The 27,951-nt window shown below is 48.3% G+C and overlaps 2 protein-coding genes across 4 annotated transcripts; both read left to right on the top strand.

Annotated features, from left to right (window-relative positions):
• Nucleotides 1-93: 93 nt before the first annotated feature.
• Nucleotides 94-18,184, top strand: cdc14ab (cell division cycle 14Ab). 3 transcript variants are annotated; one of them, XM_061684520.1, is made up of 15 exons: nucleotides 94-230; nucleotides 1,331-1,421; nucleotides 1,505-1,580; nucleotides 4,787-4,879; nucleotides 4,985-5,064; nucleotides 5,529-5,595; nucleotides 5,779-5,841; nucleotides 5,931-6,018; nucleotides 7,205-7,435; nucleotides 7,500-7,638; nucleotides 9,234-9,575; nucleotides 9,661-9,699; nucleotides 9,775-9,894; nucleotides 16,434-16,498; nucleotides 17,961-18,184. In XM_061684520.1, the coding sequence occupies exons 1-14, from the start codon at nucleotides 149-151 to the stop codon at nucleotides 16,480-16,482; spliced, it is 1,560 nt and encodes a 519-aa protein (XP_061540504.1). In that variant the 5' UTR covers nucleotides 94-148; the 3' UTR covers nucleotides 16,483-16,498; nucleotides 17,961-18,184. The 3 variants fall into 3 exon arrangements, with proteins under 3 accessions (XP_061540504.1, XP_061540505.1, XP_061540503.1); XM_061684521.1 differs by lacking the exon at nucleotides 17,961-18,184 and having other exon boundaries at nucleotides 9,234-9,417; nucleotides 9,478-9,575; nucleotides 16,434-17,130; XM_061684519.1 differs by lacking the exon at nucleotides 17,961-18,184 and having other exon boundaries at nucleotides 16,434-17,130.
• Nucleotides 18,165-27,951, top strand: vcam1b (vascular cell adhesion molecule 1b). Its single transcript, XM_061684518.1, has 9 exons — nucleotides 18,165-18,247; nucleotides 20,126-20,425; nucleotides 20,645-20,950; nucleotides 21,106-21,357; nucleotides 21,434-21,697; nucleotides 21,929-22,210; nucleotides 23,014-23,316; nucleotides 25,466-25,726; nucleotides 25,799-27,951. The coding sequence occupies exons 1-9, from the start codon at nucleotides 18,220-18,222 to the stop codon at nucleotides 25,987-25,989; spliced, it is 2,187 nt and encodes a 728-aa protein (XP_061540502.1). The 5' UTR covers nucleotides 18,165-18,219; the 3' UTR covers nucleotides 25,990-27,951.

Genomic DNA, 27,951 nt, shown 5'->3' with positions numbered 1-27,951 from the left:
TTAGCGTCCGATAGGGAAGCGCGAGCACGATGGGAAGTTGAGGACAAAGTTGGGAACTTGTTGACTGCGAGCGAGCGGCAGCTAGCTTCGCTGCTAGCCTGCCAGTCGACAAGTTGAGCGGCTGCCCGGCCAGGATTTAGACGGACCCATGACTCACACCCCGGTTCTGACCGCCCTGTTCGGCGCGACGGGCGAGGCCGAACCGCTCGGAGCCGCAGAGTTTATCAAAGGTAAAAACAAACATTGGAAACTGCAATCACGATTTACAACGCTTGTCACTCAAAACTTGCTGGTGAGTGCATAAAGTACGTAGGTTTCCCCCCCCCCCCCCCCCCCCCCCCCCAAGAGAAGTGCTTAAAAGTTGTTCAACGAAAATATGAGCGACTTGAATTAAAAGTCAAATAACTTTTGTGTTGTGTTGTGACCTGAACTGCTCCGGTTCGACTTCTTTTACGAGATCGTATTTTACCCTTACTTTTATTCCTATTCTCAATATATCTCACTTCCGTTTGAATGTGTTTTATTATAGTTCTTATGTATGTCAATATCGGTATTACTATTTTTAGTGCTGTCTGTCTTGGTGAGCCAGAGACATACGCCCCCCCCCCGTGGACAATATAGAGTTAATCGATACAAAAATGGATGAGAAACTAATTGGTTGCAATTTAGCACATCACATAGTAACCGTGAATGTGCCACAGTTGCCATCTCAGCTTTCCTCATTCTTAGTTTCTAGTGGTTGGGGATCTAGGGATGATGAAGCCTTCGCAGTCGCTAATCATCCCGACTCCCTCATATCTACAAATGGATTTTGAGTGCACATGTTGGGAACTGGGCCGCACGGTGGCCGACTTGTTAGAGCGTCAGCCTCTCAGTTCTGAGGACCGGGGTTCAATCCCCGGCCCCGCCTGTGTAGAGTTTTCATGTTCTCCCCGTACCTGTGTGGGTTTTCTCCGGGCACTCCGGTTTCCTCCCACATCCCAAAAACATGCATGAATTGACGACTCTAAATTGCCCGTAGGTGTGAATGTGAGTGCGAATGGTTGGTTGTTTGTATGTGCCCTGCGATTGGCTGGCAACCGGTTCGGGGTGTACCCCGCCTCCTGCCCGATGACAGCTGGGATTGGCTCCAGCACGCCCGTGACCCTAGTGAGGAGAAGTTGCTCAGAAAATGGATGGATGGATTTTGGGAACTATCCAGGTCCAAAAGTTAAAACGAGCAATCCAACCACCCGCAGCATTTTGACGGGAAATCTTGTCATGGTGCTATAAATAGCATCTCTGTGACTCACCATATGATCACTAATAAGCAGTGCTCCTTGTGTGATAGAGCGTCTGTATTTTGCGACGTTACGAAGCAAGCCCAAAAGCACGGCCAACACTCACTACTTCTGCACGGACGACGAGTTTGTTTACGAGAAGTAAGTGTCGGCGTCCTTGCGCTTTTATTGTGAAGGTCAGACAGCGTGCTAATTTGCTTCCTGTTGTGTGTGCGTGTGGCCAGTTTCTACGGAGACTTTGGTCCTCTCAACTTGGCAGTGTTGTACCGATACTGCTGCAAGCTCAACAAGAAGCTCAAGGTGAGTTCCTGACACAGTCGCCGCCCTCACTTGGAATGTCCACCGACCGCCTGCACGCTGGTGACACCATTGCGCGCGCACGTGTGCACTAGTGTCATACTCTCAAGCGTACACATCCGAGCGATTTGTCCATTTAATTTATCCATTGAATGATTCGTCAGGGCAATCCATTGCTTTGAATGCCGTTTTTCCCCCGAGCTGAACCTGCGTCTTTGCTGACGTGCACTGCTTAGACTAACAACATGGTTGCCAACAGTGATGAGCTAGTGAACAAAAGCTTTTTCGCTATATTTAGTCACTTTTCTGGACCTCCCGTGGGACTCGTTTTCAAAAAGCGACTGTCGACTTTGAACTTGTTCACCGGCGGTCGTTGGCAAAAGCGAGTTGCCCACGTTGCCAACGGTTTCCAGTGTTTTGGCCTGTCTTTGAAGACACGCAGAATATTGTGTTCTGACTCTTCTTTCACCAGAAAGTTTGTTTCTAGCTATTTGAATTCTTGAGTAATCAGCATTAGAACGGGTTGGTTTCCCCAAAAGTAGCACCACCTTTTGACCAAAAAGTGGAGAAAACAAGCTTTTGTAATTGGTGGAGTGCTTTAGCAATGGTTGGCCTGCTGAATGGTTCTCCTACAGGACTGAAAAGTCCGGAATTTCCTCATAGTGAAATAATTTGTAAATTGTGTACATTTGCAAAAAAAAACAAGGGGAGTAATGTTAGTACTCTGTTGACATTGACTGTCTGTAATCGTGACCGTCATATTTAAAGCATTGAAGACCGTATTACGGCAGGCGTGTTAGATTGTTCATGCAATGCAGTTTTTTATATATAGACCCTTTCTAAAAAAAAATGTGAATATCATGGGAAAGTTTATTTATTTCCATAATTCCATTAAAAAAGTTAAACTTTCATAGATCATAGATTCAGGGCCCACAATTTAAACAATTTCAAGTATTTATTTGTTTATTTTGACAAAATTTGGACTTCCAGCTCATAAAACCCACGAAATCAGGAATTCAACAAATTTGAATACTGTGAAGAAATCATTGACTTCAGTTTTTGTAGAAAAAAAGAGAGAAATTACAGTCACATGAAATCAATCCAAATATGGTATTTTTATTTTTATTTTGTGGGTTTTAGAGCTGGAAACCCACAGCTCATAAAACCCACAAAATCAGGAATTCAAAAAAATGGAATACTGGGAAGAAATTACCATTTGCTTCTCATTTTTTAGTAGAAAAAAAAGAAATTAGGGTCACATTAAATGAATCAAAATATGGTACTTTCAAAACGATATGTTAATTCTTGTCTAGTATATGTCAATACTTGGTCGGGAATCACTGCCTGGATGCGCCGTGGCATTGAGGCAATCAGCCTGTGGCATTGCCTGGGAGTTCTGGAAGCCCAGATTTCCTTGATGCTTGCTGTCAGTTCTTCTTTGTTTTGGGGTCTGGCGCCCCTCATTTTCATCTTGATAATACCGCATCGATTCTCAATGGGGTTTAGATCTGGCGTGTTGGCTGGCCAGTCAAGCCCATGCCAGTGTGATGGCATGGGCATCAAAAGCAGGTTTTGGTGCTTCTGGCGGTATGTGCAGGCGCCAGGTCCTGCTGGAAGATGAAAATCTGTATCTCTATACAGTTCCTCAGCTGAAGGAATCATCAAGTCCTCGAAAACATTCTGAAAATCTGCATCTCCATACAGTTCCTCAGCTGAAGGAATCATCAAGTCCTCGAAAACATTGTGCTAGACTGGTTCGCTGACCTTGGATTTAAGAAAGCAGAGTTTACCAACACCTGCACTGGACATTGCAGCCCAAATCATGACTGACGGTGGATATTTCACACTGGACTTGAAGCAGCTTGGGTTCTGTTCTTCACCCGTCTTCCTCCAAACCCTTGGACCTCGATTCCCAGTTGAGACGCTTCCTACGTCGGCTCGGGCTCAGAAGCGGCTTGACCCGAGGAACCCGACAGTTGTAGCCCATCTCCCGGATGAGTCTGAATGTGGTGATTTTTGAAGCTGTAACTCCCGCCTCATTCCACTATTTCTAGATCTCTGCTAGATTCTTGAATCTTGTCTGTTTGATAATCCGCTGAAGCCCACGGTCATCTCTTTTGCCGGTACATCTTCTTCTCCCAGATGTTGTCCTTCCATTGATATGCTTGGACACAGCACTCTGTGAACAGCCAGCCTCCTTAGCTATGAACCTTTGTGGCTTACCCACCTTGTGGAGGGTCAATGATGGTCTTCTGGCCACTTGTCAAGTCTGCAGTCTTCCCCCTATTGAACCCAACTGAAGCAATTGAACCAAACTGAAGCAATTTAATGACACCTGGGGAAACCTGTGCAGGTTCTTTGAGTTTAGTAGATGATTAGTGCGTGACACTCCGTTTAAAACATTTATGTCCTGCAGAATTTGGGCTGATTTTGTCACAGTATTAAATTTTTTTTAATTCCTGATTTCCTGGGTTTCATGAGCTGGAAGCCCAAAGTATGTAAAAATAAACAAATAAATACTTGAAGTTGTTTAAATTGTGGGCCCTGAATCTATAACCTATGAAAGTTATAGAAAGGAATTATGGAAGTAAATAAACTTTTCCATGATATTCCAATTTTTTGGAAAGGATCTATGTACATATACAATTCCTTAGACTTCATTGCTTGGTTTCTGCTCTGATATGCACTGCCAACTATGAGACCTTACATAGACAGGTGTGCCATTCCAAATGATGTTCAATTAACTGAATTTAAGTTGTAGAAGCATCTCAAGGATGATCAGTGGAAATCAGATGCACCTGAGCCTAAGTTTGAGTGTCAAAACTGAAATTTGACTGAAAAATTGAGGACTCTAAATTGCCCGTAGTTGCAAATTTGTTTGTTTATTATATGTGCCCTGCGATTGGCTGGCGACCAGTTCAGGGTGTACCCCGCCTCCTGCCCGATGCTAGCTGGGATAGGCTCCGGCACGCCCGCGACCCGGGTGAGGAGAAGCGGCTCAGAAAATGGATGGATGGAGTCACTGTCAATCGAAACTGGTATGCCGTGCACATGCTATACCTCCTCAAAAAACGGTGCGACCAAATCATGTGCTGGTGGCACCAACTGAAAGAGTCAGTCGCAGCAGTGCTAAAGTTAGTGTGGAGACCTTGGCCTTGCTGCTGGTTTGCCTCAACAAAGTCAACTTGGTCTGCTTTGTGTGCGCGCAGTCGTTCACATTGAGCCGTAAACGAATCGTCCACTACAGCAGTTTTGACCAGAGGAAACGCTCCAATGCAGCCATGCTCATCGGAGGATACGCGGTGAGAACCCCCTACACCACCCCACCACCCACCCACCCACCCCAAACCCAGCCCGAACGCGCTCCTACCCTTGACCTTCATTTTGTGTGCGCGTACGTGTTTCAGGTGATCTACTTGAAGAAAACTCCTGAAGAGGCTTACAGAGCTTTGGTGTCAGGATCCAACGCCGCCTACCTGCCCTTCAGGTTAACCCAAAAAGTCAACAAGTCTCCACACATTTTACATCACTCTGTGTGCGGGCTTGCGTGTGTGTGTGAGTGAGGGATAAAGGCCATGTGCGTGTGCGTGTGTCTGTGTCTGCATGCATGCTGTCCTTAGGTGCGTGTGTGAGGGATAAAGGTCGTGCGTGTGCGCGTACATGACGTAAATTGAGGGTTAAACAGCTGACGGATTGAGTCGGCCTGTTAGGCCACGCCCACATGCTGCTGCCTTCACTGACTCGGGCAAATTGAAATGCTGCTTTTATTTTTCCTAATGGTCTTCATGCTGTATTTTGATGTCACTAACAGGCTCCTTCCTCTAATCTCACTTAACAGGATCATGAACGCGCACACACACACACACACACACACACAGGTTAGTTGCTGCCACCTGCAGGTGTGTGTTGCTCCATGACACTGTGTGTGTGTGTGTGTGTGTGTGTGTGTAGGGATGCGTCGTTCGGGAAGTGCACTTTCAACCTGAGCGTTCTGGACTGCCTGCAAGGCATCAGGAAGGTGAGCTTTCTGCCAATCACACATTCTCATTTGCGTGTCGATATATGTGGGCGTTTGCTCCTCACGCGTGTCGTCACTTTGCGGCTCATGGTTGCCAACGTCCGCAACGACGCGGCGCACGCGGAGGCTTGTGGAAGCATTTCCTGTCGTCTCATGCTGAAATCTTTTTTTTGGTGGTTTCAGGCTCTCCAACACGGATTCTTCGACTTTGAGTCTTTTGACGTGGAGGAGTACGAACATTACGAGGTACGAAGCTCGCCCGTGTCCCTCCCGCGCCGTGGCATCCCGGTGTTTCCGCTCACCTTGTGGTCGTTGTCGATTTCCTGTCCGCTCAGCGCGTGGAGAATGGAGATCTCAACTGGATTGTTCCCGGAAAACTTCTGGCCTTCAGCGGACCGCACCCCAAAAGCAAAATTGAGAATGGTGGGTTTTTGGAGTCCTATTACAATATTTCTTTTTTTTTTTTTTTTTTTTTTTTTTTTTTTTTTCTTCCTTCTCCCTTCTCCATGTAGCTCCAAGACAAAATGAGTCGTAAGCGCCAAAAAGTGAGAAAAGTCTGCAACGAGTGGAAGGTGTATGAGTTGGGACGAGCATATGTTCTTTTTCACCGTGTTTAACATATATCTAGTGTTAAACGTGTTATCTTGTTGATGGTGTTGAATATGAAATTGAGGTCATCTGAAAATATCTAGAACTGACGTTTTGGAATTGAAGTGTATTAATGGGAGAAACTAAAGACTAAATTTGGACATGTGTTTGTGCTCCAAGAAAACGTCCAAAAAGTCTAACCCGAATAAAGAGGCGCCTTGAGATACGAGTGTTTCAAGATATGAGCTGTTTCTTTGCAGTTTTAAATACATGTGCGTTTTGGACTCTCACCGCCTGACGGCAGCCGCGCAGTTCGCAACCTCCGGTCACCATCAGTCCACATTGGCTTCCTTGCATTCAGATGCCTCGCCAACTGCCAATTGAGAAGGAAGGACAAAACATTAAGTACACGCTTTAGGTGTTTGCATATCATGTGGAGAGCAATTGTAATTCCTGTGTTATTAATTAAATTTTTATGATGAAAAAACATGTTAAAAACGGATTTTGGATGTTTTTGGTGGGGTTGGAACGGATTCATGCCTTTTTACATTTGAATGGGCTAAGATGATTTGAGATGTGTTTTCAGACAAGCATATATATTATTTATTACAATTCTATAATTGAACGAACAAAACTCTTCTCTCAAGGCATCACCGTATTGTGATTGGCCGTCGAGAATGAGGAACGCCCTGTGGGAAGGGGCAGGGGACGGGGCGGGCTGGGCGGCGGCTGAAGGCAGGGAGCTCGGCGGTCCGATCCCCGGCGACGGAAGCCGGCCGGAGCGATGCGGAACGTCGCCTCGGCAGGGGAGGGGTGCCCGGAAGAGCTGGACGAAGTGGCCGGGGAGAGGGAAGTCTGGTGAAGCCGCTGCCCCCGTGACCCGACTTGGGATAAGCGGAAGAAAACGGACTGTTGGAATGGCGACGCCTTCCCGACTCCTGAATCACACCGACGGGACTTCGGGCGGCATTTTGTGGCACGTCGGTGGGAATGGCTAACGAATTTGCACGCGTGTCTGCAGGCTACCCGCTCCACGCCCCCGAGCGGTACTTCCCGTACTTCCGCGCCGGCGGCGTGACAGCGGTCGTGCGCCTCAACAAGAAGATCTACGAGGGCGCTCGCTTCACGGATGCCGGCTTCTGCCACTGCGATCTGTTTTTCCCGGACGGCAGCACGCCGAGCGACGCCATCGCGCGGCGTTTCATGGCGCTATGCGACGCCACGTGCGGTGCCCTGGCCGTGCACTGCAAAGGTGAGATTAGACGCCCGCCGTCACCTGGCTCGGCGCTCGCTTCACGCACTCTCGTCCTCTCCAGCCGGCCTGGGCAGGACGGGCACTCTGATTGGCTGCTACCTGATGAAGCGATACCGCTTCACGGCACCCGAAGCCATTGCCTGGATCCGGATCTGTAGACCTGGATCGGTGATCGGACCTCAGCAGAACTTCCTGGAAGAGTGAGCGATGACGGCAAATGACAAAAACAACAATTAGGGCTGCGACTCACGATTCTTTTCACATTCGAGTGATCTGTGATTATGTGTTCGATGAATTGGACAAAAAGCATATTGACATTTCCATCCCTTCAGTGATCATTTCGAATCGACAGAGCAGAAAACAACACCAACATACTGGAAATAAATTGATTCAGTTCAGTTTGTTCCGGAACATCTGTCAGGAAATCAGCCAAAATGTTGATGATTGTTTTCCAAAGTCAAAGCAGGTTTTTACGAATGTCGCCTTATGTAAAACAAAGATAATCAGTCTGCTGTCTTTCATGGAGGACGACAGAAATCTGACAATATTTTCTAGGGCTGCACAATATATCGTTTGAGCATCATCGCCGCGATGTACGTATGCGTAATAGTCACATGATCGCAGGGTCCTGCGCAATGTTGCTGTATTGATTATGCAGTCAGTCAGCTGTAATATTAATAAGTCGCCAGCAGAGGGGCCTGGTTGGATACGCTAATAAGATTAGCAACGATGTTACAGTAAATTATAATCCGTCAAGTGACACAGTGGTATATACTTATTGTTTTGTATTGTAACTATTAATAAGGATACCAAAGAATTACACGCCTGCATTTACTGTTTCTCTTCAGAATGTAATGAACGAACGCATGTCACAACAGATTAAACTTGGGGGGGAGAGCTACAGCGACACAATGTGTTTTGCTTAAACTAATGCACTCAAATATAGAAATAGTAATGCGTGTGTTCAAACAGGTGTAAAATAACTGATTAAACAAACAAACAGTGTTAGGAATGTGCTGATGACTATAGTATAACTGGGCATGAAAAGCCCAGTTATACTATAGTTTTCCCCTGGCTACAGTTTTCATCTGTAGCCAGGGGACTACAGATGAAAACTAGCCTTCTGGCTAATTCTGGCTTTTTTAACCATGTGTACTTCATGTGTTTTATGAAATTGCATTGTCGCCTTTCAAAAATAAACTGAAAAGAAATATTTGAACTTCATCTGGTTGGACTCAATTCTACAGTACATTTAAATACAGGTGGACTTCATACAAATGACTGAACACATTTGTGCTCTACTGAGCATAGTTTTTCTAGCAAAAGAAAAATGTGTGCTGATTTTCATGTGTTTTTTACATGTAGTCCTGTATTTTTGAACACCGCAATATTATTAATCAGTTTATTTGAAAGGGGACAATGCAATTTCATAAAACAGGACGTACACATGGTTAAAAAAGCCAGAATTAGCTAGAAGGCTAGTTTTCATCTGTAGTCCCCTGGGCATCATGTCAAAAAGCAGTAAAATACATCTACAAGACAGATATGTATCGCAGGGTTTCAGATTATCGCAATGTTGCAATTTTTCCCCGATATTGGTCAGCCCTAATATTTATTGTTAAGAGGCTGAAATTCCGAAGATTTTGACAACTTTAGGTTAAACAAGGTTTCTAAGCGATTAACCGATGATGAAAAATCGTTATCGATTAATTTGCTAATCGATTAGTTGTCCATTAATTTTTGCAGCCCTAATGACGACAAATGTGTCAAGCATGTCAAGCGGGTTTGTGTGCAGGAAGCAAACGTGGCTGTGGTCGCTAGGTGACCGAGAGCGCTCGCAGGGGTCAGCGGCGGCGGCAGAGGACGAGAAGCGCGTCCGCGACCTCGTGGTCGGCGTGGACCGCCTTACCTTTAACACCACAGACGCAATGCACAACGGCGCCGCGCAACCTTCGCCCGGCTCGGACCGGCTCCACGAGGTACACGCACGCTCGCGCGTCATAAACGTACACTCACGAGTCAACGTGTTGTCGGCGCAGAGTGAAGCCAGCGAGCGGTCACTTCCAACTCAGGGAGATAAACTGCGAGCCTTGAAATGTCGCCGCCCCCTCCGCACCGCCGCCTCTGCGCCTGACAGGTATTACAAGCCCTGCCCCTTCCTTCCATCTGTCACTCAGTCATAACCTTTGAGTGACAGACGGATGACCTTGTTTGCCTTTCAGAGCGGACCAGCTATTCAGCGTGGTGCAGCGACCAATCAGGTCAGTGCGCGTATCACAAACGGGACAAACAAGTGACAAACGGGTCAATCGTGACGTGTGCGTGTTTGTCTCCAGACTGTTGGCGGGCGTCCCTCAGGGCTCTGCCTCGTCGCCACGGGAGTCATTCCGATCACCGGCGTCCGCTGCGGCCAAGAGGATCGGTCGCAGCGCGTCATCGTCAGTGACCAGCTTGAGGTTAGACACTTCCTGTCGCTCCTTCCTCACTTCCTGTTAGCTTGTTTTCATACATCAACCAGACATCTCATTGGCTGCCACAGTCGTACGACCTCTCACCTTAGTCGGTGCGCGCGCGTCAGCTCCCGATTGACTGGCTCGCTCTGCAACGTGTACGCCACGCACGCCTCCTTGTCATTGGCCCCGCCCTACCCGTGTCGTCACGGTAACTCGTCGTCATACGGCGAAGCTCTGACATCGGCACGCCGCTTGAGCCGCTCCAGTCCTGTAAGTCCGCTGGACCCGCCCCTTCATCTTAATTAGTTTGCTTTGCTGTGACATCACCAGCACGTCTTCAACACAACATTTGCCCTATTTGTGTCTGCGTGTATGGTCAAATTAGCAACATGACAAGATTTTCCAAAATGATGCGAAGTCTGCTTGGAACGTCGCCTCCTTCAGCATGAGGACAGCGCAAGAAAATTGACAATTACCGTATTTTCCGGACTATAAACCGCCACAGTTTTCCCACGCTCTGAACCTATGGAACGATGCGGCCAAAATATAGATGTTTTTTTCGCTAACGGCTATCAGGGGGCGCAACAAGTGCAAAAACAAGACAGGCCAAACTTGTTTGAACGTACAACAAAATCTTGTTCGAGCGTAATGCTTAAAACATGACCGTTTCCCATAATGCTCTTGGGTTTGGGCATGCGCAGATGCCTCCTGCGTGTAGAAGACGACGCTAGTTTTTGTCGCGCTCAACGCAAACCGCAGCACGACACGCAGTAACGCAAAATGTTTTTTTTTTTTTCACACCCTCATCATGGAATGTATAAGAAGAAAAGTGTATGATGCAGCTTTTAAGTTGAAAGCCATCGATCTGTCCATCCAGGAGGGAAATAGAGCTGCTACACGTAACTGCCCACGAGACAACTCACTTCACACGTGTTTTGAGCTGTACCGCTTCCGGACAAAAGCTTCCACCAATGGTGATTTTTAAGCGGATGACGATGTCAAAAGAAAAACTCCCAAAAGGCGCAGTCGTTAAAGTTAACAAAAAATGGTGGATGATAGCTTTGTGACTGAATGGCTGACGGAGTGTTACAGTAGGCGTCCGGGAGGGTTTTTTTCCCACTGGAAAAAAAGCATTGCTTGTTTTGGACAGTATGAGGGCCCATATAACAGATTCTGTGAAAACAGCCATCAAGAGATCAAACTCAATTCCAGCTGTGATTCCTGGAGGTACAACAAAGTTGTTGCAGCCACTGGACATCAGTGTGAATCGTGATTATAAAGCGACACTCTGAGGTGAGTGGGAGGCTAGGGTGACCAGCGGCAAGAAATCTTTCACCAAAACTGGCCGCGTGCGAAGATCATCCTTTTCGGAGGTCTACCAGTGGATCTTAAAAGCGTGGAGCAGTGTGAAAGAATCTACGATCACCAACGGATTTCAAAAGGCTGGACTGCTACGTGAGGAGAACAGCCCAACTTCAGAGGTAACTGTGTCTCGAGATGAAAATGACATTGAGAACGGCAGAGAGACTGAAATGGTGTGTGACGGAGACATTCTGAGGCTCTTCAACTCCGACACCGAAGACGACAACTTGAGTGGTTTCAGTGAACAGGAGGAGGATGAACAAAAACGATTACTTTTCTGTTATGTTTAAGCCGTTTTACTGCGGTGTTACAGACACCGTTTGAAAACAAGGTATGTAAATAAACATTTACGAAATGTTTCTGTGTAAATATCTAATTTCACAACGTATATATCCGCGGCGTATAGTCTGGTGCACGCGTACGGCGACGCCAAGCTAATGAATTGCCTTTGATGCGCGGCAGGCACAGGTCAAAGCTACGTGATCTCTGATTGGTCAAAAGCAGAGCTGTCAAATGTTAGGGAACGTCCAAATTTGATGGAAATCACTGACCGCTGACTCATCACACCGGCCGTAACGCAGTACAAAGTTCTTAAATGAATTTCATGAACTAAACACTAACTTGTAAAAACAAACAAACGGTGCGTCCACATTGAGGAGTCGCCCAACCTCCCTGCTTTCCGGGCACGACCGCACGCTATTTCATGACGCCCCCTTGCTGCCGAGCTGAAAGCTCTCTCTGCGTCCGGTGTTAGTGCATTCTAAATTACTAATCGTCAATCAGGTGTCATCGCCTCGGGAGGATGAGGGGCAAGGTAGTCAACTGTCATTTTCCCCAACATCCTTCTCCCTCGCTTCCGATGCACACGTCCCGTTACCTTCGCGGACCCCCGGACAGTCGGAAACAATATGGGCAAATTATTGCCCAAAACCGAATTTCAAAAAAGTGCTACACAAATCTCAGAAATTACTTGAGAAAAAAATGTTTTTATAGCAATGAATGCAATACAAAATGTTTGAAGTCGTTCGGACCCTGCAGCATAAAGCTCATTCCCGTCAAAATGGCCGTGACGCTTCATTTGTTCTGGAGGAATTTTGTGGCCTCTGAGGTGCTCGTTCCACGTTATGAAAAAATTCCACAAAGATGGCGACCACTTGGCACGTTGCTACGGTCATGTGACACCCTGACATCATCAATAACCAATTAGGTTGGTTGGAGCAGGAAAGAGGCAGAGTGCAGCGTTTGAGTGGGGTGTTTGTCGCGTGACACGTGATGATGATGATGATGATGATGCAAGCTTTCTGCTGGCGTTTATTAGCACAGCAATGCTGACAAGTTGTTAACGACAAGCTAATGAGGTCAGAAGCATTCTAACTACAGATGTCATAATGAATTGAAAACTAATTGATTATCAAGTAACAAACCCTCACCTTCGAAACACAAAATCTTCTCCCGATCTTATTTTCTTTTTTTCAAAATAAGACATTTGTAAACATCTGCTTTGACTATGAAATAGAATATTCATTTTCTCTGACAGTAACTGAGTCATAATCAATTTGTGGAAAAAAAAATAGTCATTTGAATCTACAGGTACATCTCAATAAATGAGAACATATTCATTATTATTTATTAAGATGACATACCTGCAGATGAGCATAGATTTGATTTATTAGGTGGAAAATGCAAACTGGACAAACCTGAAGCCTCTTGCGGTTCCAATACAAATTTGAGAACAATAACTCACATCTGTAGTCATACGCAGACTTCTGTTGCACAATTGATTTCTGTGTTATCATTTCAATATAGGAGAATCAATATATTCTCATTTATTGAGATGTACCTGTATTATGAGAATAATTGTAATTTGTTCAAGGTGTAGTTGAACATTAAGAATGCAGCCCAAAGGGGGGCACAAGCCAGTGCAAACTGTAGACGGTCCCAAGCCCAGATACATGCAGAGGGTTGCGTCAGGGAGGGTATCCGGCTTAAAACTTTGCCAAACAAATATGAGCGTTCATCCAAAGAATTCCATTCCGGATCGGTCATTAACGACATCTGCCACCGGCACCGTTAACCTACAGGGCGCCGGTGGAGATTCAGCTACTGCGGGTCGAAGACTGAGAGGTGGAAAGCGGGTTCTTCGGGAGAAAGAGAAGAGGAAAGCACAGAGCCTAGAACTGAATGTGGGGACTTTGAATGTTGGGACAAAAACAGGAAAAGCTCTGTAGTTGGTTGACATGATGATTATGAGAGAGGTTGATATATTGTGTGTCCAGGAGAGCAGGTGGAAAGGCAGCAAGGCTTGAAGTTCAGGGGCAGGGTTCAAATTATTTGACCATGGTGTAGATGGAAAGAGAAATGGAGTCGGGGTTATCTTATAAGAAGAGTTGGCTAAGAATGTCTTGGAGGTGAAAAGAGGATCCGAACAAGTGATGAGGCTGAAACTTGAAATTGAGGGTGTTATGTGTCATGTGAGTCACTGATGGTGTAGTGGTACACTCGTCTGACTTTGGTGCAGGCAGCGTGGGTTCAGTTCCCACTCAGTGACGTTGTGAATGTGAGTGCGAATGGTTGTCCGTGTCTATATGTACCCTGCGACTGACTGGCGACCAGTTCAGGGTGTAGTCCGCCTTTCGCCCGAAGTCTGCTGGGATAGGCTCCAGCGCCCCGCGACCCTAACCAGGATAAGCGGTGTTGAAAATGGATGGATGGATGTGTCATGTGATTAGTGGCTATGCCCCACAGGTAGGATGTGACCTAGAGGTGAAAGAGAAATTTTGGAAGGAGTTGGACGACGTAGTTCTGTGCATCCCAGACAGAGTGAGTCGTGATTGGTGTAGATTTTAATGGACATATTGGTGAAGGAAACAGGGGTGATGAAGAAGTGATGGGTAAGTACGGCATCCAGGTGAGGGACCTCGAGGGACAGATAGTGGTAGACTTTGCAAAAAGGATGCAAATGGCTGTGGTGAACACTTTTTTTTTCCCCCAGAAGAGGCAGGAACATAGGGTGACCTACAAGAGCGGAGGTAGAAGCACGCAGGTGGATTAGATCTTGTGCAGACGATGTCATCTGAAGGAGGTTACTGACTGTAAGGTAGTGGTGGGGGAGAGTGTGGCATAGGATGGTGGTGTGTAAGATGACTCTGGTGTTGAGGAGGAAGATTAAGAAGACAAAGGCAGAGCAGAGAACCATGTGGTGGAAGATGAGATAGAGTGTTGTGCGGCTTTTCGGGAAGAGGTGAGACAGGCTCTCGGTGGACAGGAGGAGCCTCCAGAAGACTGGACCGCTACAGCCGAGGTGATCAGAGAGGCAGGCAGGAGAGTACTTGGTGTATCTTCTGGTTGGAAAATAGAGGAGACTTGGTGGTGCAACCTCAAAGTACAGGAAATCATCCAAGGAAAGAGGTTAGCTAAGAAGAAGTGGGACACTGAGAGGACCGAGGAGAGGAGAAAGGAATACATTGAGATGCGACGTAGGGCGAAGGTAGAGGTGGCAAAGGCCAAACGAGGCATATGATGACATGTATGCCAGGTGGGACACTAAAGAAGGAGAAAAGGATCCATACAGGCTGGCCAAACAGAGGGATAGAGATGGGAAGGATGTGCAGCAGGTTAGGGTGATTAAGGATAGAGATGGAAATGTGTTGACTGGTGGCAGTAGTGTGGTGGATAGATGGAAAGAATACTTTGAGGAGTTGATGAATGAGGAAAATGAGAGAGGAGAAGAGGAGAAGTGTGGTGGACCAGGAAGTGGCAATCATTAGTAGGGGGGAAGTTAGAAAGGCATTAAAGAGGATGAAAAATGCAAAGGCAGTCGGTCCTGATGACATACCTGTGGTGGTATGGAAGCATCTAGGAGAGGTGGCTGTGGAGTTTTTGACCAGCTCGTTTTTGACCAGCTCAAAATTCTAGCGGGTGAGAAGATGCCTGCGGAATGGAGGAAAAGTCTGCTGGTGCCCATTTTCAAGTTAGAATAGTATGTTATGTTAGAATTATACGGGACATGTGTGAGTGCAGCAGAGCAGCTGTGAGGTGTGCTGTAGGTGTAACAGAGGAGTTTAAGGAGGAGGTGGGACTGCATCAGGGATCAGCTCTGAGCCCCTTCCTGTTTGCAGTGGTGATGGATAGGCTGACAGATGAGGTTAGACTGGAATCCCCGTGGACCATGATGTTTGCAGATGACATTGTGATCTGCAGTGAAAGCAGGGACCAGGTGGAGGAACCGTTAGAAAGGTGGAGGCACGCACTGGAAAGGAGAGGAATGAAGATTAGCCGAAGTAAATCAGAATATATGTTCATGCATGAGAGAGGAGGAGGGAGAAGAGAGAGCAAGGGTGGAGGACCTCAAATACTGGAGTTCAACCGTCCAGAGCAATGGGGAGTGTGGTCAGGAAGTGAAGAAACGGGTCCAAGCGGGTTGGAACGGGTGGAGGAAGGTATCAGGTGTGTTATGTGACAGAAGAGTCTCTGCTCGGATGAAGGGCAAAGTTTAGAAGACAGTGGTGAGGACGGATTAGAGACAGTGGGACTGAAGAGACAACAGGAAGCAGAGTTGCAGGTGGCGGAAATGAAGATGTTGAGGTTCGCTCTAGGAGTGAGCAGGTTGGATAGGTTTAAAAATGAGCTCATCAGAGGGACGGCAAAGGTCAGATGTTTTGGAGACAAAGATAGAGAGAGCAGACTCCGATGGTTTGGACTCGTCCAGAGGAGAGATTGTGAGTATATTGGTAGAAGGGTCATGAGGATGGAGCTGCCAGGCAAGAGAGCGAGAGGAAGACCAAAGAGAAGGTTGATGGATGTCGTGAGTGCAGTTGGTGTTGGGGAGGAGGATGCAGGAGAGAGGCGTACATGGAAAAGGATTATGCGCTGTGGCGACCCCGAACGGGACAAGCCGAAAGCAAAAGAAGTGTAGTTGAACATGAAGCCACCTCAAAAGTGCATATCAAGCTCCTAGCCCTTCGAACTAGTAGCCAAGAAGTCGCTCTCACTTTCAAAAAGGTTGCAAGTGAAACATCCCCTCCCTTGCGTGTCGTATTGTGCCGTTGTTTTTTTGCTTTTAATCATTAAACAAAAGCAAACAAACAGCAATCATCTATTAATAAACAGTAATCAGGAATAAATTGCAATAAACTTGAATGCAAAATAATTCTTTTTTTTTTTTTTTTTTTCCCCCCCAGTCGCTTCAGTCTGACTACATCCACTTCTAGAAGATCCCACGTGCCCTGAACGCAGCGCACGCGAGGTGACACCATCGAGACTTTCCTATCAGCTGAAGGAACGATGACACTGTCGTCATGGTTACCGGGTTTTTCTCTCTCATCATTTTTCAATGACGTCACCGTGAAAATGCTCAATGAGCGACGAATTTGACCTGAGCCGACATCTTGTGAGCAGATGAGCACGCATTCGCACACGCTGGTCAGGTGCTAGCCCAACGCTAGCCGTTAGCCTCAGGAGAAAGATGTATTTTCAAGCTAGTTAATAACAAAGGTTTTCCTCATAGCTCCAATCTTCTACCTCTTCCATTTTGTTTTTCTTCAGAGGCACTTTCAAAGTAAGAGTTGCAGGGACTAGGGATCTTGCTCTTTCATTTTGTAAAGTTTTTAACGGTAACGATGATGATGATTATGACGACGAGGTGCCATAAGGGAAGATGGAGGTGTTTTTACGAAATGAGTGAAAGGAATGAGCACTTCATGTTCATCAGAACAACTCAGCTCGACATCGATCGCAAGGCTTTTATTTTGAAGGGAAGCTCCCTGTTGACATCAATCGAAGGGCTTTTATTTTGGAGGGAAGCCACCTGCTGATGCATTTTGGAATCATATTTTCTTGTAAATTGTCATAGGAGAAGGAAATAAATTATTTTGTTGACTTCTTTTGTCTTCTGACAGTCTTGTGATCAACAAACAGGATATCTCTTAATCTGTGATCATTGTCCTCAAATCATGGATTGCTCTGTCCTAAAATAATCCATACGCTATCTGAAAGTAGTCTATTACTCCATCCTAAAGTAATTCATTCTTGCTGTATCCTCAAGTAACGTGATTTATACACTGTAGCACCTTTAAAAGCCCATGTTCACAAGTGCTTTGATGGACATCGTGATCATATGTCATATAAAACCAACCAAAACAAAAAACCCGGAAGCCCCAGGCAATGCAAGAACTCAATTTGCCTGACTGAGTTCAACCAAGCAATCGGTTTTTCTGTGCTAAAGTGCTCCGTTGTGTATCATCAATTTATTACTGAGTCCTAAAGGTCATCCATGACGTTTACCTTCAAATAGTGAATTGTACCGTCGGTCTGTCCTAAACTCATCCTTATGGTATCTTCAAATACTGTAATCTATTACTCTTAAAAGTAATCCACGGTCACGCTAACCTCAAATCTACAATAATCCGTGAGGCCGTCCCGAAGTCCTCCGTGATGACGATCCGCAATTTTGGGCAGGACAGCCTGGCGGAAGAGATCGGGTATCTTAACGGGAAGCATCCTGGAGAAAAAAAAAAAACTGCGTCCAAGGTTCTCGTAGGCAACACGACGACTTCATTGATAATCAAAGGTTTACCTTTTAATCGAGGTCAACACAGATGAGTCATCAATCAAAAAGGGGAACTGATTGCTGGGCTGTGTGTGCGTGTGTGTGTGTGTGTGTGTGCGTGTGCGTGTGCGTGTGCGTGTGTGTGTGTGTGTGTGTGCAGTCAATCAAGAGAAGTGATGAGTGTGATTGCTGAATAAAGTGCAGTTCCCGTGGTCAGCAGCAGTGGGCGCCCCAGGCCGCAGGAGGCGCGTGCCCTTTCTCTGGCTCATGTTGAGCTCTCACACACACAAAGACCAACGCCGAGCTCAGACGATTGCCTGCTCCTCGCTGATCCGCAGGTCCGTCGCTCCCTCCGCCGGTCCATCGAGCCAGCCATCGATCCGTCCATCGATCCATCGGCGCCGACTCGGGCGAAGGCGATGCGTCCGCTCGTCTGCTTCTTCTCAGGTGAGCTTTTTCATTTCATCCCCATCCGCTCGCCGGATCACCGTTCTGAGGTTAGGGTTCCAGTTGGAGTTTGGGTGCTGGCGCCGTATCGTGACATGTTTTTTTTTTTTTTTTCCTCTCACGTGTTTTCATTTCGTAGACCTAGATATGTCCACCGAAATTCCCTTTGAAGCGATTGGGGAGTCGGGGGTGAGTGAACGATTCCAAATGCAGTGACTGCGTTCGGAATCTTTCACTCATTTTCCACTTCCAAATCACTTCAAAGGGATTTTGGTCCAGTCCACTGGGATGAAACAATGAATCGAATATGGTGGATTTTTTTTCAATTACAATTATTTTTTCCATTTTGTTCAATATTTATTTATTATTTATTTATTTTTCTTTTTGGAGGGGAACCAACCCCAAAAACACTTATTGGCGCTTTATTCCCGCTTGGTCAAGATTTTTTTAGATGCAATTCTAATGCGCATCAATCATCGGCAGATTCTCGCTATTTCCGGTCCGGTCCGGTGGTAAAAGGCGATTGATTGGGACAGACGTGAGGCCATCACCGTTTGACAGCTTTTTGGAAGCGGAAAACGGACATTGGAGTAGCGCTGCGAAGTTTTCTGGGTCCGCCTGCGGTCGAGTGTCCGCAGGAGACGCTTTGCGGCCGTCGCGCCGCTCCGAGGCGGCGTACGACTTCCGGTTCATCTTGTCGAGCGTACCAGGAAACGTGTGGAACGCAATCCACTGAACGGCGCATTTGTTGACGAAGAGTTCCAGCGCGGCCCTCCGCGTTGACGTCGCCCGACTCGCGCTGACGCCTGCTCGAGAAGTTCTAGTTTACTTCATCATCTTGTTTGGAGAAATGTGCCATGGAGAGCAGAGATCAGTGCTTCTCAAGCTTCTGATACCGGGTACCACCTAAAAAAAAATAGCTGGCTCTCCAAAAACCACCATCATGGCCAACATTAAAATCCAGACAAGTATCTATAGTAGGCCTAAGTGGTCATCAAAAACAAGAAATGTTAAAAAAGGTAGTACATAACAGACAAGTTTGGGGACACTTCTTCATTCAAGTGCATGACAAAGTGTTTCAATACTTTAGGCTGGTAGCATGTATTTGATATTGTTGTGAGCCACTGCAACATTCTACGCAGTTTGAACATTTACACTGTTTAACGACGGGATTTTTTTTTAATGACAAAATGTCTTTACCGTTAATGTTGCCGCTGTCTGGCCGAGATACGGCAAGATTTGATGGCAGTAGTCTGACATTGTGCCATCGTGAAAGACCAAATTTGTCTCGATTCTGGGTGATTTTTCGCCCCCGTTTTGGCGCCCCCTGGAGTCCACGGCGCCTTTAGCATTTGCTAACATGGCCTAACGGGCGGGCTGGCCATCTGTTTGGTGAAGTGCCAGGATGTGGCCCCCATTTTGCATTCACACAATAGCAGAGAGCAAACCAAATGCTGTTATAGTGTAGATATGATTATGTACCCGTATTACGATTGTATAAAGACAAGCGTGTCATGGCTTCCATGAGTAGTTGGGATCATTTATGCACTAGTATTCACAGTTTGAAGCGCAACACGTCCATTGTGTAACTCGCACCATTTTTAGGGAGCTGTGTATGTCCTTACCGTTCTGCAAGAAGTGTATTTCAGTGGGCCGCCACCATTTGCTCTGTCAAGAAGGGTTGACTTTGAACTCAACAAGAACCTTTTGAAAAGAGGACTTCAAGTGTTGCTGTTTCAGCATGGGAGACAACTACACATCACATAGAAAACCAAGGGATCATCCAAAAACGGCTGAATTAGACATTTTTACCGTTATTGATCAAATGATATGAAAATGAGCCGCCTACGTCACTGTGGTGGTGTTGTGGTTGTGCAGGTGCGCTGATGTGGTCGTGGTGCGTTCACGGCCTCCGGGTGGACATTTCTCCCAGCGGGCCGCTCTTCAAGCTGGGCGAGCGTGGGCAGCTTTCGTGCTCCGTCGGCGAGTGTCCCGTGGCGCCAGTCGTCTCGTGGACGCCGCTCGGCGACCGGCCGCTCGACGCCGACGTCCGAACGCGGGGCCGCCTGTCGCTGCTGACCTTTGACCCCGTGGAGATGGAACACGAAGGCCCGCTGCTGTGTAAAGTCACGTGCGGGGAGCAGCGCAAACACGCTAAAACACACATCAGCCTCTACGGTCCGTTTGAGAGCACGCGCGCTCTCTCACGCAGACACAGACATGCACACAAACACATACGCACGTACGCCAACCCTCCACGAAGACACGTGCGCACACGCACTCAGCGTTTGTGTGTTGTCATTCATGTCGCACACGTATAACCGGCATGTGTGTCGTTAGCGTGTGTCAGCGATGTCGTCATCCGCCGGTCTTGATGGAGGTCTCGTTGTCGTTCAGCCTTCCCGTCGGACCCCGTCATCCGAGGTCACCACCCCGTCCGCGAGGGGGAGGAGTCTACGCTGACCTGCGAGGTGCGTGACCTTTACCCCGCTGAGATGCTGACTCTGGATTGGCTGAGAGGAGGGCAGGTGGTGCACAGCGTCACGGGGGAGGCCGGCGCCACCGCTGTCCAATCGACTTACAGCTTCACACCTCAGAGGGCGGAGTCGGGACAAAACCTCACCTGCCGGGCCACTCTGGAACTGCGGGAACTGACGCCCCGTGAACGCACACGCCACGCCCACGCCCGCATCCGCGTCACGTGTAAGAGGCTGGCGTGTTGCCGACGGTTGTATGTGTGATTGGCGTGTCGACATGACGACACATCAACTCGACGTGATGTCATGTTGCTGTGCCAACCAGTGTTGCGATGATGATGATGATGATGATGACGACGACGACGATGTGGTTCTTGTCAGTCGCTCCAGTGGTGACGGCGCTGTCGGACCCCGGTGCAGTGTTGTCAGGGTCCATCCTGGTTCTGAGGTGCTCTGCGGCCGGCGACCCGGCGCCGGTCCTCACGTGGACCTTCAGGCCCGAGGGGCGCGGGGCGCCGCAGGTCAAGGGTCACGGTGGGGAGTTGGTGCTGGCTGCACAGGCGGGGGAGTACTGCTGCGAGGCGCACAATCAGGACGGCAAACACAGCAAGGCGGTCCGGGTACAAGTGAACAGTGAGAGGCTCACACACGCACAGTGAGAGGGTCATAGTTCAGCGGGCACGAGTCTGTGTGTTTGCTCCGCCCACAGCTCCACCTAGCAACACGTCCATGTGGGTGCATCCGGGTCAGGAAGTCCTGGAGGGCCAGCGAGTCACCTTAGCTTGTCACTCACACGGAGCCCCGCCCCCCAGCCTGGTGCTAAGGAAGGATGGGGTGGAGCTTCAGAGGTCTGACGCCGCCCCCTCGCTAACCTTCAGCCTAACGGCGCAGCCTCAAGACTCCGCCCAATACCAGTGCGACGCCGCAAACGCCTTTGGAACGCAGCGAGTCACGCGACACGTCAACGTCACGGGTAACGACCACACGCTAATGCTAATTCAACACATCACGGTCACAGGCAGGTCTCGACAACACGCTAATGCTAACACCATCACAACACGTCACGTCACAGGTAATAGCAACACGCTCATAAACCCATCCTTCAAGTGGTATCAATCCTTGTGTTTGTCAATCAATTGATGATTTGTTGTCAGTCATTGGTTGATGGAGTATATGTCACTCGCTGTGGTGTGTGCGTGTGGAGTTCACCCTCTGCGTGTGGAGGTGCGCCCGCAGGTGGCGCCGGCGGCCGTGTCTTCCGGCGTTCTTCTGACGTGCGAATGTTCGGGGTGTTCGGTGCCACCCGCGCTCACCTGGACGAGGACGGCGCCCTCGGGCGCCGTCCCGCAGGCCGACTGGGACGCCGAGTCCCTGGAGTCCCGCCTCCTCCTGCGGGACGTCCAGCCGCGGGACCGAGGAGGATACGTGTGCCGGGCCACCTGCGACAACGTCACCAGGAGCGGCCGGGCCACCGTCCACGTCTACTGTGAGCTGCTTCCTGTCATGTGACCCAACGTGGCCATCTTTTACGTTACATTTGATTTTGTTTCCCAATGTCCATTATTCCTGTTCAGCTACTGGGATCAAAGTTCAAGTCTAAGGGCCATATTCTCCCGTGTGCGTCGGTTAATGGCCGTGCGCATTGTCCCGCTGATTTGAGCGCTCTTCCTCTTCCGGACTTCAAAGGCTTTAGTAAGTCCAGCGCCCTGTGAAGGTCAAACATCATATTGCGCCTTTTGATTCAGTTCACTGCACCCGGCGGCCTGACAACGGGTGACTCGTGTCGACGGCGAGGATATACACTCACCGACGCGTTGCGCCGACGGTCGAATGTCGACATATAATAGCATATTAGTTGTCAAAAAACATCAGTGCCGGCTGACTTTCTTTTCACCTGCGAAAAACGTTACTGCATCAAACATGCTGCTGGCGGCCTTCTTCAAAGTGTAGCGTGTTCGACGGAGCGATGCGATACCTCCGCCGCGGAAGGGGACATTTCAAGGGTGCTCCCTTTCCCAAATGGATTTCTATGACATTCCTGTCTCAGGAAAACTCCACGCTCCGTGATTCACAGCCAGCCTCTTACTGCACACACAAGCCGCTCGCGCACGCGTAAATGGAATGTGCGCAAAAACAAAAAACGCACAAATGGGAGAATACGGCCCAAAGTTATTATTTTGTTGTTGCTGCAGAAAAAGCACTCTCACACACACACACACACACACGAGAGTGTTTTCCGAAGGGTTCTGGAAGGCCCGCCCGGGTGACTCGGCGCCTCGTGTTCTTCAGCTCTCCCGTCCGATCCGGTGGTGAAGGAGGGCGGGGCGGTGCCGCTGGGCCAGGAGGCGCGGCTGCGGTGCGACGTGAGGGACGTGTTCCCGGCCGACCGGCTGCGTCTGTCGTGGCGGTCGGGCAACGAGAGCCTGCTGGTCCAGACCTTCGAGCGCTCGGCGTCCCCGCGGAACATCTCGGCCGTGCTGCGTCACCGCGCCGACGCCGAGCGGCGCCTGGTGAGCTGCGAGGCCCGGCTGTTGACGGAGGCCGGCGCCGTGTGGAGGTCCAGGAAGTCCAGCGTGCTTCTCGCCGTCCACGGTCAGTGCAAAAGGCTCATTTTCATGGCATTTGATCAATAACGCTAAAGAGACACTCACTCATTTAGCCATTTCTTCATGCCGCCTCCATTTCCTATGGGTGAATGTCTCCCGTGCTGGAACAGCCCCGCTTAAATTTTTAATTTTCGATAAGTTATTGATGAGTTCAAATTCATAGGAAAGGCGATCCTTATTGACAGAGCAAAATGGCGAAATACACTTCTTGCATAACAGTAAAGACATAAGCAGCTTGATAACAATTTGCAAATGTGTTGCCCTTCAAATTCTGTGGCTACTAGTGCATAATTGATTCCAACTCCTCATTAAAGCCATCACACTGTTTATTATACAATACGGTAAAGACTTGAGACACGTTCACAAATTCATACATATTCGTTCATATCTCTCGATGAAATAACAGCATTTATTTTGCTGTCTGCTATTGTGTGTGTGCAAAATGGCGGCCTCATCACAGATCCCTCCTATTGCAACGACGACATGAGGCTCTCTCCAGCGGCATTGACGCTAAAGACGGCTCGAGTGACATTTGTAAAAACAAGCCAAAAAAAAATGAAACTAAAGCATTTGATCGAAAATGTCGTTCGCATCCTCACAAAACATGTTGCGATTCATGAAACTTCATTTGATACACCTAACGGTAAAGACATTTTGGCGTTAAAGGTTTAAGAAATATGACTTTCAATATTTTTTTTTCTTCGAAACAATGATGACCTTTTGATGGATAACCGCCGCCAATAATTCAAACGCTCGTGCAGCAGCGCGGCGTGGAACGAACTGCTTGCATAAGAGCGGTCAAATCCGAGATTTGAGAGCCGGTCCCATCTGATCCGATCCTCGTCGGACCGATTTCCGATCTCAGAGATTGAATCGGGACACCCCTGAGGAACTAAGCCAAGTAAAGAGCAACGTTTAGCTTGATTTTCTACAACTGCAGTACTGTGATTAAGAAGAGCACCGCAAATAATGATGGTAAACAGCAGGATCTGCCCGACCTACTTTCTACGATGCTTTGCGCTCCCTACGCCGCCGAGACTGTCAGTGTGATGCACAGCGCCTCGTGGTTTAGCCAGGAAATCGCCCGTCTTTAGCACATCCGCACGGGTTGACGTTCATGTCGCTCGAGCAGTGCGCACCCACCTTTTTAAAGGAATGTGCACCTCAATTTGACAAATAGAATATCTGCACCCTTTTAAGCGTCACTTGACGTTGAATTGCATATATGAAATGTTTACATTTGTATAAATTATGCAATAAATAATTGGTCACTACTTGGCAGATTTCGTCTGTAGCAAGGTTTTCTGGACTGTCAACAAACCCCTGCGATAAACGAGGGCTCGCTGTATTCTTTATCCTCTGCGAACAGTAACTCATATTAGTGCCGTACCGATGAGCTGGGGGTTGAGTTGAGACGGCTCAATGAACAGCTCACCATCTGTCTCATACGGACGGCCCCCAGGTGTCTGAGGCACACAGCACAATTGAAGGAGGAAGTGTGACAAATCCTTTTGTGTTCTATTTCATGATGTCATTACTGTATGTTTTTATAAAGTATAATATTATAGAGTGCCATTTTCCTAATTCAAAAACATTAGAAAATGTTTTTGTTTTTTCGGGGGGGAGGCCGGAACGGATGAATTGCATTTCGAATTCGCTTCAATGGGGAAAGAAGATCTGTGATACGAACAAATTCGACTGGTATCTCAGGTCTTCGGAATGTGGTAGGGAGCCAGAGAACCCGCAGCAAAGCACGAGGAGGACCGACCTGCAAACTCCCGCAGTCGAACCCGAACCTCAGAAGTGCGAAGCGGAAATGCTCACCACTTGTGCACACCCGAATACATCGTCCGTGAATCCGAAAGCAGCCGCGCGTATCTTTGGATCTTCCTCCATCACGCCGTCCTCGTCAGAGCGTACTTGCGACTTGACCGTCCGAGAGAGTTCCTACAAATGCTCACTAGAAAAAATCCCTTTGTCGTGGTTCGGGAGTCAGGAAGGATTGCAAACGCAGTTCAACATTTAGCATTCCCTCGTCACTAAATTACAGCCATGAAAAAAAAGTTTTAAAAATAGATACAAACGAAAGCCGTCATATGCAAATGTACGCTAATATATGCAAATGTATGTCGTAGCTCCTCCCAGGAACACGACTGTCCTGGTTCTGCCGTCGGCGGCGGTGTCGGCGGGCCAGAACGTGACGGTGTTGTGTCGTTCCGTCGGCTTCCCGCCGCCCGACGTCGTCCTGCGGAAAGTGTCGGACGGGACGGAGCGGCGCTCGGCCGACGGGATCTTCCCGTTGGTCAACGTGACGACCCGCGACTCGGGCCTCTACCGGGTCAATGTGACCAACGACTTGGGCCACCAGGTCCGCGTGTTCCGCCTCACCGTGACAGGTGCCGCTTCCGCAAACTTACACGCTCGCTATTCCCATCGGCGCAACTTTCACCAATGTTTTTATTTTACAGAGCCTAGCGTTAAGACTCCGCCCGCTCTCGCCTCCGTCCTGCTCCCGGCCGCCATTGGTGCAGTCGGATTGGCCGCCGCCACTCTGCTCATGGACTACCTGAGAAGGTCCAAAAAGAAACGATCCTACCAGCTGACGCCCTCAGCACCTCCGCCTGAACACCACGCCCTCGGCACCGCCCTCGCCCTGTGAAGACCACCGCCTCGTAGAAACCAACGCCCCCGCCCCGTGAAGATCACCGTTCGTAGAGACCACCGCCCCCGCCCCGTGAAGACCACCGCCCCCACCTGCTGGCCCCCAACTGCTGGATCCCATCCACCTGAAGAGCCGCTACGAATTATAATAATCGCTGATCTCTGTCGAACAAACTCTAAGAAGAATTGGGTCATTTTCATATCATTTTAATCGGGGTTCAAATCAAATCAATGGCAGCTTGTTAAAAAAAAATAAAAAATTTGTGGGATGCCGCCTTGGTTTTCTCAAGGTAAATGTCTCCATGCTAAAAGAGTCCTATTGTCAAAAATATATTGATGATTTCAAATTTTAGGAATTCATAGGCACGGCACAAACATTTTTCTTCTCCTGGTGCTAAGGCTTGACCGATACGTAGGGGGGGGGGCTGAGAAAATAATTGAGTTTCACGAATTCAGTTGCTTTATAATAGAACATTGCAGCCATTTGTAATCATCGTACCATCGACGATTAAAGTAGCGATCCTGCTGTCCAACTTTCGTGGCACGTTAACGCCAAAGAAGGGGCCACCTTGGTTCATCAACGGGGGACTGGTTTAAATTCGAGGGGTTCGTCACCTGAGTCTGTGTCAGCAGTGCAGCTAACGGGCGCTGCAGAGCAGCTAGCAGCAATGGACTGCTCTGGTGCTCCTTCAGGATCTGGCTCATTTGTCAAATCTTCCTTTTTTCGTTGTCCCACTGGTAGACGGGCTTTTTATTTTCTACCTGCACTCTTTCTTGAATGGAAACAAATGTTTTTCTCAATCGCAAAACGATCCAGTGCCGCAACGGACTGTAGGCCAGCTAGCTAGCTATCCATCCATCCGTTTTCCGAGCCGCTTCTCCTCACGCGGGTCGCGGGCGTGCCGGAGCCCGTCCCAGCTATCATCGGGCAGGAGGCGGGGTACACCCTGAACTGCTCGCCGGCCAATCGCAGGGCAGCTAGCTAGCTAGCCTTAACCTAACACTCGAGAAAATGAAAGATTCCCCCGCCCCCTCCCCTCCCCTTACACACACGTGGTACAGGCGCAGCGCAAACACCAAGCAGGGTTTGGATTGGAACAGAATGGCTACTTGTGAACCTTTGAATGTTTTGGGGGGCTACAAGGAACTCTGACGGGGCGATAGCACCTCCCCTAGTCCCGGTGTAGTGCCGTCACTGAAGGAAATCCTTATTAACAGAGCGAACGGTGTTGGCTCACGGAAAGTTTTTTTTACAACGGTAAAGACATAAACAGCTTCCAAAAAATGGTGTGACGTGTTTCGCTTCAAACTTATGATCCCAACTGCTCATTAAAGCCATGACACGTCTTGTCTTTATACGCTTGTAATAACGGTAGAAAAGACATGCAATAGTTCCCACACCTTCACAAATTCGTACAAAGACATTTTGCCATTAATACTTTCAAAAATATTACTTTTGAATATTTGATTTCTTAAACACTTGTGGCACGGTGGCCGACTGGTTAGAGCGTCTGAGGACCGGGGTTCGATCCCCGGCCCCGCCTGTGTGGAGTTTGCGTGTTCTCCCCGTGCCTGGGTGGCTTTTCTCCGGGCACTCCGCTTTCCTCCCACATCCCAAAAACATGCATTCATTGGGGACTCTAAATTGCCCGTAGGTGTGAATGTGAGTGCGAATGGTTGTTTGTTTGTATGTGCCCTGCGATTGGCTGGCAACCAGTTCAGGGTGTACCCCGCCTCCTGTCCGATGATAGCTGCCATGGGCTCCAGCACGCCCACGTGAGGAGAAGCGGCTCAGAAATCGGATGGATAGAGGGAAACGCTTGTTAGCTTTTGAATGATACCAACTGCCAATCATCAGAATCAGAATCATCTTTATTTGCCAAGTATGTCCAAAAAAAAAACCACAAGGAATTTGTCTCGGGTAGTTGGAGCCGCTCTCGCACGACAACAGACAGTCCAT

Source organism: Phycodurus eques, chromosome 8, assembly GCF_024500275.1.
Source record: "Phycodurus eques isolate BA_2022a chromosome 8, UOR_Pequ_1.1, whole genome shotgun sequence".
In the NCBI taxonomy this organism is placed as follows: Eukaryota; Metazoa; Chordata; class Actinopteri; order Syngnathiformes; family Syngnathidae; genus Phycodurus; species Phycodurus eques.
Note: the sequence above shows the minus strand (reverse complement) of the source record. Positions and strands in the feature narration are given on the sequence as shown.

What these genes read in the sequence shown, in the direction of transcription:
- vcam1b (XM_061684518.1), top strand. Translation starts at nt 18,220, where the DNA reads ATGCGTCCGCTCGTCTGCTTCTTCTCAG. An exon ending in GCTCGTCTGCTTCTTCTCAG is followed by an intron (nt 18,248 to 20,125) that starts GTGAGCTTTTTC and finishes GTGGTTGTGCAG; the next exon opens with GTGCGCTGATGTGGTCGTGG. An exon ending in GGCCACCGTCCACGTCTACT is followed by an intron (nt 22,211 to 23,013) that starts GTGAGCTGCTTC and finishes CGTGTTCTTCAG; the next exon opens with CTCTCCCGTCCGATCCGGTG.
- cdc14ab (XM_061684520.1), top strand. Translation starts at nt 149, where the DNA reads ATGACTCACACCCCGGTTCTGACCGCCCTGTTCGGCGCGACGGGCGAG. An exon ending in AGGAGTACGAACATTACGAG is followed by an intron (nt 5,842 to 5,930) that starts GTACGAAGCTCG and finishes CTGTCCGCTCAG; the next exon opens with CGCGTGGAGAATGGAGATCT. An exon ending in CAGCAGAACTTCCTGGAAGA is followed by an intron (nt 7,639 to 9,233) that starts GTGAGCGATGAC and finishes GTTTGTGTGCAG; the next exon opens with GAAGCAAACGTGGCTGTGGT.